Here is a 13170-nt window from a genome sequence, read left to right as displayed (position 1 = left end):
GTACTAGAAAGGTCCTCATGGCGGGGAACTCATGAAAACCTTGTCCAGAGCACTAGCCGCGCTCCGTGATCTCAGCGCTGGCTCTAGCATTCAACCAGGATCCAGGCAGGAAGCCCAGGGCCAGACTCTAGTGAGAAGCTTCTGAGAAGAGTTCGACCAGGGTCTTTGGGAATTGGGTTTCTGGCTGGTTCTTATTTGGCCCAGCCAATTGATCTGCCCTGATTTGACTGTCATTTGGGATCCAAGAAAACCTTTTTGCTTTTAAAAGCTTGCAGACGGAAACAGTTGATTCCAAATGAGCTCCACTAAGTAGAGGAACTTTAGGAATCTAAGAAAATAAAAAAACTTGTGTGCTGTACAGGAGGAAATCATCTTGAGCACTTAAAATATGAATTCGGGTGATATTTAAAAAACAATTGTTTTATTTCCAGTACTGAATTTCAGAAAAGACTGTGAGGAAGCAGTGACAGTTTTAACATATTTTTGTTGGACTCGCCTCAGGTTCCGTTACCACTATTGCTATCTCACTCTCTAACTCTGGGTCATTTAAGGTTTCTGACTTTTTAATTGCTAATCTCCATTTCTCTCCCCTGCCTCCTCCCGCTGTGACTTCCTGTGGCCTCCCCACGTCACCTCGAGGGCACAGATTCTGATCAAGGTGCTGGGTTGTGATGGGATTGGGCGCTCTCTGTGGACTTCTGTTGACCTTGTGCAGGGATCCGACAGATTCCTCCTCCTCCATTAGCAGTGTTTCCTCCTGGGAGTGGCTTCATCTCTGCTGTTTCCACAAGCATCATCTTGCCATGGACCAGGCGGATGGCGCAAGAACCAGACAGGCAGCAGCAAGAAAATCAGGTCACAAATTCAGCCAAATGTAGGGAGAAAGCTTGTGGTGCCTGGCGCTTCATTCTTAAAAGGATTTCTTAGTAGGCTAGTGCCTGCTCCTTCTCTCTCAATTGCTTCTTTCCTCTGAGTTTTATTTCATCATTTTAATAGTACCTCAGTACCAGACGTGTTATTCTTTTTCTGTTAAGATTACCTTTTGCTTAATTGATTAGTTCAATTATTTTGTATTAAAGATGCAATATTTAAAGAGTCAAGTAATTCTGATGTGTTTATTGTAACCATTTTCCCAAGCAGCAATCCTTTGTAATCTCTGTTCCTCCATTTTTCCTGCTTTTTAGAAGTAACCACTTTCACCTCTTTTGGCTGATTCCTTGATATTTACCTGCATGTCCTTCAATAAGACGCTTCATTGTTCAGGGTTGGTCTCCCCGTGGCAGGTAAGTAATTTAGCCGTCCTCCTCTCTCCCCCAACTTCATCATACACAGGCCCCTTCCTAAAATCCTGTCTTCTCAGTGTAATTAATATCATGATGTTGATGAGATCAGTATTCTTCATTTATATTATTATTATTTTTGACATAGGGTCTTCCTCTGTCGCCCAGGCTGGAGTATAGTGGTGTGATCACAGCTCTACTGCAGCCTGACCTCCTGGGCCCGAGTGATCCTCCTACCTCAGCCTCCCAAGTACATGATCACAGGCAGGCTCCACCAATGCACCTGGCTAATTGAAAAACATTTTTTTTTGTAGTGGTGGGATCCCCCTGTGTTGCCCAGGCTGGTCTTAAACTACTGGTCTGATGTGATCCTTTTACCTAGGCCTCCCAAAGTGCTAGGATCACATAGGTGGGCCACCGCATCCAGCCTTCGTTTATATCATTATATTTTTGTGTGTTATTAAGAGCTAAGCCTTGTAGCAAAACTGTGGCTTCATTATTATTTCTGTACATGTTAATTTTTTTCTTGGATGGAGTTACTAATTGTCTTACGCTTTGTTTTTTTTTCCCATTTGCTTGTCCTTTTGGATCTTGATTTTGCATTAGCAGCTTTCTAAGGGTACCTGGAAGCTTGCGTGCGAGCATTCAGGAGCAGGGCACTGAAATATGAATCGGAAGCTGTGAATACATTTGGAGGGCTTGTCAGCCATCAGCTTCACCATAGACTCATTTCTTAAGCTGGTTCCCTTCTTTCAGTCTCTTGCCTAGACGGTGAAAGCCTGGCTGCCAGCCCTTCTGGAACAAAGTAAGGGAGGACGGCTGGTGGCCTCAGCATCCTATGTGCATGTATTCATCTAGTTCCATTCACATGCCTTCAACTGTGCCATTCCTCCTCCAACACCACAGCTGCCAGTTCAGAGGCTCTCCCTTTAGTCTTTCTAGAAAACAAACTTCCAGTTATTTGTTGGGGTATATGTGGGATGGGCAAATAGCCCAGGTGTGCAGGGTGGGGGAGAACATCTATGGATCTGGCCACTTCTTAGATGTGCAGCCGGGCCTGCTTAGTTTAGCATTTCCTCTACCCTAGAGCCTTTTGGAGCTTCTAAGGGGTAAAATGAGGTGGGTCTTATCTTTCCCCACTGCCAACTTAGGATTCAGGTCTGGATTCAGGTCTGCTGTGTCGTTTGTCACTCTTCCATCTGCGTTCTAGCTTCCAATATTCTGCAGCAATTGTCTCCTGCTTTATTCTCTCTGTCCTTGTTGGTTCGTGTCTTTAGAATAGAAATTCTTTTACTGTTCCTGAATGGAGTTTGGGGAGGAAGTAAAGGTGGCCTTGGCCTCATACATTTAAACTTCTCTTTTTACCTGAAAGCCTCACCATTGCTGCTTATTTACTGAACTGCCAAGGGTCTGAATTTTTAACAAGGAAATTCTAATGGTTCTTGGTAAACTCTAAAATTTACTTCAGAGAAGGAATGACAGACCACAGCCCTTTGATTAAGAAAATGTGTTTTTTTTAGTTTTTTTTTTTTTATGCCAGAGCCTTTCAAAAGATTTAGTTCCTTACCCATAACTTCCTCCTCCGTCTTCCATCTGCACACTCCTTTCTACCTGCTTCAACTCTCATTGTGTTTCCAGTAGAAAATGAAAGTTTTTATGGAGCAGTCATGGGAGGCATTGGGTTCCAGGGAATGTAGGTAGTTATGGGAAGACAGAAAAATAGGAGAGGTGGAGTCTGTATAGCCCATCATGTCATATCCATGTCATTCTTTCATCAAGACATCTGTGACTGTCCCTACCTCCTTCTTACTGTCTTGGAATCATAGCAGTGATTCTCTTTGAGGCTGTGGTTTTGCTTCATGCCCAGTAGAAGCTATCACTTGATTGGCTTCAATGTCTCTGGATTTAATTGTCCCTTTAAGGAGGAGTATGCCTTCAACTTGTTCTTTTTGTTGGAGACCTAGTCTCACCCAGGCTGGAGTGCAGTTGCACGATCTTGGCTCACTGCAACCTCTGCCTCTCAGGTTCAAGCAATTCTCCTGCCTCAGCCTCTCAAGTAGTTGGGATTACAGGCACGTGCCATCACACCTGGCTAATTTTTGTGCTTTTGGTAGAGATGGGGTTTCACCATGTTACCCAGGCTGGCCTCGAACTCCTGACCTCAAGTGATCCACCCACCTCGGCCTCCCAAAGTGCTGGAATTACAGCCACAGCTCCTGGCCTACCTTCAACTTCTTAGCTACAAAGAAAGGGATCTCAAGAGTGGCCATTGTGGTTCCAGAAGCAGGGTACAGCTTCCAGGCAGGTTGGAGAGAATGGCTGGCTCTGGGGGGGGTGTCCAGCAGTTCTGACCATGTCCTTTTGTGTCTCTCTTTCAAGTAACTCCCTTCATGGCTTCCAAACTTGAATCTCACCAAAATATTATTTATTTTTAACTAAGTCCTACCTTCCTGAGTTCAGAATTTGTTTTGAGATAGACAAAGGAACTATGCACATGAAGATCAAAATCTAATCTCTATTCTTGGTTTTTACTGGTAAAGCACTTTAAAAAATGTCGTGTTAGGTCTGCCGGCCAGTAGGGGCATGTTAATATTTCAGCTCGGAATTTGACATCCAATCACGGACCACATTGGACAACCATAGGCCAGTTTGGTCAGTGATTGGATGTCAGATGTGTTTAAACCTCTAAAACTTAAGGCAAGAAAAAGAACAATAACTCTTTCTCTGAAGGAGGGTGTGAAGGGCCGAAAGAGATTTGTGCTAACAGAAGCTCCTCCCTCTGGGAGCATGAGGAGTGGAGAAACGTGTTCCGTAACAGAAGGTGATATCCCATAGCAAAGACATTGGGTCAATTAAATGCCTATCGATGTTAGACTGAATAAAGAAATGTGGTACATCTACACCGTGGAATACTATGCAGTCATAAAAAAGAATGAGATAATGCCCTTTGCAGCAATATGGATGGGGCTGGAGGTCATTATCCTAAGTGAACTAACACAGCATCAGAAAACCAAATACTGCACCTTCTTACTTATAGTGGGAGGTGAACACTGAGTACACATGGATACAAAGAAGGGAAGAACAGACACCAGGGCCTACTGGAGGGTGGAGGGTGGGAGGAGGGTGAGGACAGAAAAGCTACCTATCAGGCTGGGCACAGTAGCTCAAGCCTGTAATCCCAGCACTTCAGGAGGCCAAGGTGGGAGGACTGCTTGAGCCCAGGAGTTCAAGACTAGCCTGAGCAACATAGTGAGAACCTGTCTCTTTAAAAAAAAACAAAAACAAAAAAATTAAGCTGGGTGGGTGTGGTGGCATATACCTGTAGTCCCAGCTACTTGGGAGGGTGAGGTGGGAGAATCACTTGAGACATTGGATATTGGGTATACAAGAGGTTGAACCTGCAGTGAACTGTGATCATGCCACTGCATTCCAACCTGGGCAACAGAGCGAGACCCTGTCTCAAAAAAGAAAAACTACCTGTTGAGTACTATGCTTATTACCTGGGTGACAAAATAATCTATACACTAAACCTGCTCCCACCCTGCCCCATGATGCAGTTTACCCAAGTTTGTTACACAAACTTGCACCTGAACCTAAAATAGAAGTTAAAAAAAGATGATACCAATTCTTCTTTTTTTTTTTTTTTTTTTTTTGAGACGGAGTCTCGCTATGTCGCCCAGGGTGGAGTGCAGTGGCCGGATCTCAGCTCATTGCAAGCTCCGCCTCCCGGGTTTTTACGCCATTCTCCTGCCTCAGCCTCCCGAGTAGCCGGGACTACAGGCGCCCACCACCTCGCCCGGCTAGTTTTTTGTTTTTTTTTTTTTTTTTTTTTTGAGACGGAGTCTTGCTCTGTCGCCCAGGCTGGGGTGCAGTGGCTGGATCTCAGCTCACTGCAAGCTCCACCTCCCGGGTTTACGCCATTCTCCTGCCTCAGCCTCCTGAGTAGCTGGGACTACAGGCGCCCGCCACCTCGCCCGGCTAGTTTTTTGTATTTTTTAGTAGAGATGGGGTTTCACCGTGTTAGCCAGGATGGTCTCGAACTCCTGACCTCGTGATCCGCCTGTCTCGGCCTCCCAAAGTGCTGGGATTACAGGCTTGAGCCACCGCGCCCGGCCGATACCAATTCTTCTTAAGACACATGATTAATGTATAGCAGATGCTCAGAAAAAATACTATGTTAAATCAGGTTGTATGACACATTCAGATTTCAGAAACGTGAAAGTCATTTTTACATCTTAGAAATGAGGGGAGTATAGTGTTATAAGTTATCAGCCATTCATTCCTTTGATAAAAAGTCTCTAAGGTTTGGACCAAATGGAGAGTACACCCTCAACTGGAATGGGGAGCCCCAGCTCTAATCCCAGTCCTGTTACAAACTAGTTAGTTAGGAGTCCTTGGCTCCGTTGAACCTCTACACCTGCTTTTCATCTGCTCAGCAAGGAGTGGAAGACCAGCTAAACAGATAAAAGGGACTAAGGGTAAGACCTGAACTCCCACAGCTAATTAATTGCAGAGTGGGCGTGAAAACCCAAGTGTCCCCCTTCCCTAGTCTCATGTGTTTAGATTGGCCTGAATTGAATTTGGACAAGATAGTTACAGCACAAAGTAATCATTGCTTTGCTCACTCTTTCACTCATTCAACTGGTATCAATTGAGCGTTTTTTAAATGCTAAATACTGTGTTGGATGAATGAGACATATTCTGTCTGTAGGAGCATACAGCCTGCTGTGTGTACAGCTGAGAGGGACCCCTGCACTGCTGCCCTCACGTGAAGGGCTTCAGACTGATCCGTGGAAGAGACCAGACCTTCCTAGTTGCCTTGAAGCCGTCGTCCCTCCTGTGCTTTCCCTGAGACCTGAAGTAGTGCCCTTTCTGCTGACGTGACCGACCGCCAAGAGCTGGCTCTCACCAGCTTATCGCAAAAGCTCTTCAAGTGCCGCAAGAGAGGAAATTACACAGCAGAGCCCAGAATCATATATTGGCCTCATTACGGGTTTTCTCTTCCTGTTTATAGGGTGCTCAAGCTGGTATTACTACGTAACCATGCCGATGCCAGCCTCCACCTTCACAATTGCAGTGGGATGCTGGACAGAAGTGAAGATGGAGCCGTGCTCATCGGGTGATTCGGCAACAGAGACACCCTTCTCACCTCCTGAGGCCGACTTCAGGTTTGTGTGGGGGGACTTGCTGGGAAGGGAAAAACACTTGAGGGAGTGGTGTGCTGCATTTCTTCCAAGCACTGGGAATGTGAGTCACTCCTGCTGAGAAACTAAACCAAAATAGGATTAATCAAAGCAGGAAAAGCCCCGTTAGAAAGGAAAGAGAGGCCGGGGCGGTGGCTCAGCCTGGAATCCCAGCACTTTGGGAGGCCGGGCGCGGTGGCTCAGTCTGGAATCCCAGCACTTTGGGAGGCCGAGGCAGGTGGATCACGAGGTCAGGAGATCGAGACCATCCTGGCCAACATGGTGAAACCCCATCTCTACTAAAAATACAAAAAAATTAGCCAGGTGTGGTGGCGGATGCCTATAGTCCCAGCAACATGGGAGGCTGAGGCAGGAGAATGGCTTGAACCCGGGAAGCAGAGGTTGCAGTGAGCTGAGATTGTGCCACTGCACTCCAGCCTGGCGACAAACTGAGACTGTCTCAAAAAAAAAAAAAAAAAAGAAGAAGAAGAAAGAGAGGCTGGGCGCGGTGGCTCAGGCCTATAATCCCCCACTTTGAGAGGTTGAGGTGGGCGGATCACGAGGTCAGGAGTTCAAGACCAGCCTGGCCAACATGGTGAAACCCCATCTCTACTAAAAATATAGAAATTAGCCAGGCGTGGTGGCACCTGTCTGTAATCCCAGCTATTCGGGAGGCTGAGGCAGGAGAATTGCTTGAACCTGGGAGGCAGAGGTTGCAGTGAGCAGAGATTGCGCCGTTGCACTCCAGCCTGGCGACAGAGCGAGACTCTGTCTTGGAAAAGAAAGGAAAAAGAGCTGAGAAGAAGAGATGTGAGCCTATTATTTATGCAGAAAGAGAGAAGAAGGTAAGTCTAGATGAAATCCTGCGAAGTGTGCTGAAAGATTTATATGTGTTTGGCTAAATTCAAGGAACCCTCAGATTCAATGCCTCCTCTCCTCCCATGCCTTTTAGGTTTGGTTTTCGGTGCTTATGTGGTCAAAAACAAAGCTGCTGATGGATTACTTTCTATGCTACTCTGCTGTGTTGGTTGTACCGACTGCTGTCAGCGGTGCACTGTGGGGACAGCAGCTCCCTCAGTGGGGCTAGTCGCTGCTTTAGGAGCACAGGACACAAGGAAACTGATGCAAAGCCCTTGGGTTAAGGGAATCCTGCTCGGTCAGGGCTTTGTTAACATCAGTAGTGATTTCTTTTAAGTATGAACCAGATAAAATCATTTTGAGGCTTTAAAAAATTAGTATAGGCCATTGGATATTTACTGGCAGCCTGTCTAGATGTTCAATGGTCTCTAGCTTTGAGAGCCAAAAGAGGGAGAAGGGGGCCGCCGAGAAGATGCACAGCACATGCATCATGCAGCGCTCCTAGGATTTTATACCCAGCTCAACGGAGTCGTTTTTCCTGTTGACAGACGGTCGCTAAGTCAGTACCTTCTGGTGGAGAAAGCCCAGAGTAATGGTGGAGATGATTCATTACTCCTTGAAAACCAGCTAAGATACGCTCCTAATGCAGATTCTTTTTGTGTTGGTTTTATTTTGCCTTGCTGCTTTTACGAGTACCACAGTAACTGCGGCCGTTGGTCTTCATCTTTCAGAGATGAGGCTATGTTCTCTGTCTTCCGGTGGGCACGTATTATTGCCGCGTTTTGCCTTTCAGAGATGACGCTATGTTCTCTGTCTTCCGGTGGGCACGTATTATTGCCGCGTTTTGCCTTTCAGAGATGACGCTATGTTCTCTGTCTTCCGGTGGGCACGTATTATTGCCGCGTTTTGCCTTGTTTGGCGGAAGGGAGGTCATTTCCACTTCCTGTTCAGTAGCTTGCCTAGTTTGGACTGTCTTCCCTGAGCTATATGAACATCCTAGATTGCGTATTAGATTTTACTTCTGTATTCTTGAGGGAAGAAGGGAATTGTGGGCAGAAGTGACATATGCTAGTTTCATGTGGGAACTTTAATTTCGTGTGAGATCCTCCTGTGCTCTCTTCCCTGCAGTAGGATCACACGGGAGGCTTTGTTCTGTAATTTCAGGTGGCCTGAATTTCTGGGTGAGGATGACAGGTGCTCTGGAGAGCCGCTTAGATCTGCAGTGGACTTAGTATTAGCAAGAAGCACACTGTTTTGTGTTAAGCCACTGAAACACCAGGGTTGTTTGTTACTACAGCATATCCTAGGCTATCCTGAATTGATACAGTAGCCATTGGTTGTTCCAAGTCAGAAACTAAGTCTTGATCTAAATGTAATCTCCTTTAGTCCTAAGGATAGGCCTGCAAGACAGATTGGATAGATTATTATTCCCATTTTATAGATAAGGCTGTTGAAGCTCAGATAGTAACTTATTAACATTAATATACCTACTAAGTAGCAATACCTGGATTTATATCCAGGCCTGACCCCAGAGAGAGGTGAGTCAGAATGTTACCTGGAGACTTTAAAAAACTATATGTAACATTGATGCCTCACCTGGAGTCTGATCCACCTTCCCATCTGGAGAGTCACTGCCATGATTTGAGCCACCATGATTGACGGGAGTGTGTTGTGTTGGAACAGAAAACGGAAGTTGAGAGCAATGCCTTTGAGCTTGAAAGTGCCATTCTTGGTGGTTGGATGTAGCTCTTCAGACAAAGCCACACCTTCCTTATCTACAGATGAAGGCTTTGTCCGTGGCTCCTCAGATTCTCGATGGTGACGAAGTACTCTTCTCTTTTTCATCTAAGGCCTCAGCACTGATTGATTCTTAGAGGAGCTGCTCAGTTGGAAAATGTGTGCCTTTGGAAGGCTAGGGGAAGGCCAGGACAGACATTTGTTATTTTGCCTTTCTAGCCGTATTCCAAAGAGATGTGGGGTTGGGGAGTGGGCAGCAGCCACTGACTCTGTGCTGTCTCCTTCCTGCTCAGAAGCAGCTGAAATGGCTTCTCAGTTTTCTTGCATCCACTATTCTGAAAGGAGGAAGAAATGCTTAAATCAAATGAAGATTCTGGGATGTCTAAAATTCCTGTCAGGCTTTAGGGGAAGAAGCAGGTACAACTCCTCTCTTGCCTCCTGAATTCACCAGTTGAGGAACAGACAGAGGAGATAAAAATAAAGGTTTTATTATTGACAGAAGCTGGACTGAAGGAATGCTCAGGTGCATGGTCTCAGTGGGGTTTCTGAAACTCCATTTCCAAATGAGACAAATTTACCCACCCAGTTACCAGCCCAGCTGGACTGCTGCTGGACTCTGTAACACAGATGCAGAGTTCACCCGACACATGGCAGGAGCAGGTCCAAAGTGCACCCTCTGTGGGCAGGCAGGTTCGAAAGAGAAAGCCTGTGTGGCCCAGCCAGTCAGGTAAGCTGGGGAGAGAGGTCCGGGTGCCACTCTAGGAAGCTCATCTTTCCGTGAAACTGTGAGGCCTGGTGAATGGGGTTCCTCCCATGCCCCCTTCCATGTCTCATAAACTATGAGTTTTCCCTTCCTTTATCAAGATGCTCGTCCTTCAGGAATATGCTGCTGATAAAATCACAGCTTGCATTTGCTTAATCCTGCCCTGGCTGTGCGCTTCACGTGTGCTGTCTTCAGTTGTCAGAAAGTGGCTTTTTTCATCCATTACGTTTCTGACTCCATGCAAAGTTTGTCAGCAAAGGTGCTCTGAAGTGCCAGTCACAGTGGTGTTTTTTGGTTATGTTCACATCTGGTCCCTTTTGCCTTCCCCAGCACCCGTTCTACTTCAAACCTTCCTAAGACCAGCAATCAAATTCATGTAAATCCAACGTCCACAGGGGCCTGCTATACCACAGGTTTTCGTTTGCCTCAAGTGCTCATCTGGGTTCCAGAAATTTGGCCAGAGTGTTGGTCACTGAACTTTTATGATCGATGTTCATGTGGGTAAAATTATAGTGAGAACGTTCCCTCTTCCAGCTCCACTTTCACACATGCTCCAGCCACTCTGGGTGAGCATTTTAGTAAATACATTGATTATAAGGCTTTCAGATAAGCTGTTGAAAGTTTATTAATTTTATTCAGCTGTAGTATAACCTTCTTCAGCCACAGGGGAATCTTTGTGTTTTGTTTCTTTAACCTCTTGAGGTCTTTGTGGGGGCCACACAGTTTAAACATGACACAGAAACTTGGATAAAGTCCAAAGGAACTTAGCAAAAATGATTAAAGGCATGGAAAATGGGCACTACAAAGAAGAAAACGCATTGAGACTGATTATTTGAAAGAAGAATCTGGTGGGGAACAGGTCTTCTTTAGCGTTGTAAAGTAATGAAAAGTTGCTTTGGTAGGAAGTACGGCATATTTCAGTCGGTGCTGAATCTATGGAAGACTATTACTTTGTAAAAAGCACAGAGTCGGCCGGGCGCGGTGGCTCAGCCTGTAGTCCCAGCACTTTGGGAGGCCGAGGCGGGCGGATCACGAGGTCAGGAAATCGAGAGCATCCCGGCCAACATGGTGAAACCCCGTCTCTACTAAAAATATAAAAATTAGTTGGGCATGGTGGCGGGCACCTGTAGTCCCAGCTTACGGGAAGCTGAGGCAGGGGAATGGCGTGAACCTGGGAGTTGGAGGTTATAGCCGAGATTGCACCACTGCGCTCCAGCCTGGTGACAGAATGAGACTTCGTCTCAAACAAAAAAAAAGTACAACCCCCTGACCTCTTCAGAAACAAGGCGATTCTATGAAGAATGGCTTGTGTGCTCAGTTATCATAGAATCATAGTGCCAAAAGAAACCTTAGAAAACGTTTATCTTTTAAGTATAATTAACATACAACAAAATGTGCAGATCTTGAGTGTTCAGCTTAATGAGTTTACGATGTTGCACACAGAGAACTCTCTGTCTGTGCAGTAAGTTAGTAAATTCTCTCACACCTTTTTTTTTTTTTTTTTTTTTTTTGAGACAGAGTGATGCTCTGTCATCCAGGCTGGAGTGCAGTGGTGCGATCTTAGCTCACTGCATCTCTGCGTCTCAGGTTCAAGTGATTCTCCTGCCTCAGTCTCCCAAGTAGCTGGGATTACAGGCATGCGCCACCACACTTGGCTAATGTTTTTGTACTTTTAGTAGAGATGGGGTTTTACCATGTTGGCCAGGCTGGTCTCAAACTCCTGACCTCAAGTGATCCACCTGCCTCAGCCTCCGAAAGTGCTGGGATTACCGGCATGAGCCACAGTGTCTGGCCTCTCCTATCCTTTTCTAACTATTTCCTTACCTCCTCCAGCAGCCACTTTGGTGAGACCATGTTAAAGGTGGGGAAGAAGAAGCCCCAGATACTGAGTTGCCTGCCTTGGTCACAAGTGAGCCGGTCTGAGAAAACCGTGAAGCCCAGGTTTCCTGATCGCTTTGTGGGAGCGCAGAGTGGCTTTCCTGTTGCCATTTCCATTTCCATTTCTGTGGGAGCCTTACTGTTCTCACCTGGTCAGAGCTCGAGTGCCTTAAAGTCCTGCATTTCTTCCCAGGCTTTGATTATAACAGTACTAATTCACACAACCAGAGTCATCTTCGTCATCTGAACTAGTGCCTTGTATTCCCAGAGAGACTCTAACTCACCTTGTTCCTGACTGGAAAAGAATATGAGAGAACTTTCCATGGAGACGGAATGTTGTCTCTCAGGTTTGGGTTGTGTACGATCATCAGAAATTCATCAAGCCAAACACTTTTGGATACATCTTTGGCTACCTCAGTATTCTCTAACTTTCGGGTTCTTGGCAGCAAGAAATCATCTTTCCCTGTGTTGTGTTTAGAGGCCATTAGAATGACCTTTTTGCCAAACTGTGCTGTGGTAGATGCAATGTGAGCTTATTCCTCAGCTGTGTCCAGAAGATGCCTGCACATGTGCAGTTTCTCTGGTTTAACATGATCCGAAAGCTTTGCAATAGAGATGATATGAACCGAAATGACGGTAGCACATTATATACCTGTGTAAATACATGAGAAAAAGATATCATGGTGGTTAATTTAATCAATGGCATTTTTCACTTCTCAAGACCTTTGACCACATTCGTGCACCAGCACAGTACTTGTCATTAGGTGGACATTGCAGCCTTTTTAGGTAAATGTTCACCAGCAGGCACCTTGACTCACTCTCTCCACAAAGCAAGGTTATCAATCCAGGGACTTTGGCCAGAATTCAATGTCAAGAATTATATTCTTCATGTCGTCTTATTCTGACACGTGTTTATGGGCCTCCATCCATTTTCTTACTCTCTGCTGTGGTGAAATGCCTTTGGTGCTGGAAGCTGTGTCCATGACCCATGCTGGTAGAAGGTGAGGCTTATCTGTACCTAGCCATATGGTCTCCTGAGCGCTGGCCTTGGGTAAGTGAAAGGTGCTTCGTACATTTGGAGAGGAATTGTTGCATTCTGCCCATATTGGGACATGCCAGCATCTTAAGATTTTTCATTATTCACTGTGAATCAAGTGAGCACCTGTAGTTAGAATTGACTGAGTACAGTGGCTCGTGCCTGTGATTCCAGCACTTTGGGAGGCTGAGGCAGGAGGATCATTTGAAGCCAGAAGTTTGAGACCACTCTGGCTTACAAAGTGAGACCCCATCTCCAGACCCCATCTCTTGAAAAAAAAATAGAACTGCATGTGGCATGGCAACATGCATGTAGTCCTAGCTACTCAGGAGGCTGAGGTAGGAGGATTGTTTGAGCCCAGGAGTTGGAGGCTACAGTGAGCTATGACCCTGCCACTGCAGTCCGGCCTGGGCAACAGAGTGAAACCCTATGTTA

General features: G+C 45.9%; 1 protein-coding gene across 1 annotated transcript in view; it reads left to right on the top strand.

Moving 5' to 3' along the window:
• The window catches only part of AOPEP (aminopeptidase O (putative)), a 366175-nt gene that overhangs the window by 58304 nt on the left and 294701 nt on the right, over nt 1-13170 (top strand). The window contains exon 4 of the mRNA XM_050760723.1: nt 6295-6448. Coding sequence (XP_050616680.1) covers nt 6295-6448 — 154 coding nt within the window. The remainder of the gene's footprint in view (nt 1-6294; nt 6449-13170) is intronic.

This window comes from Macaca thibetana, chromosome 15 (assembly GCF_024542745.1).
Source record: "Macaca thibetana thibetana isolate TM-01 chromosome 15, ASM2454274v1, whole genome shotgun sequence".
NCBI lineage: Eukaryota > Metazoa > Chordata > Mammalia > Primates > Cercopithecidae > Macaca > Macaca thibetana.
This window is presented reverse-complemented; position numbering and strand designations above follow the sequence as displayed.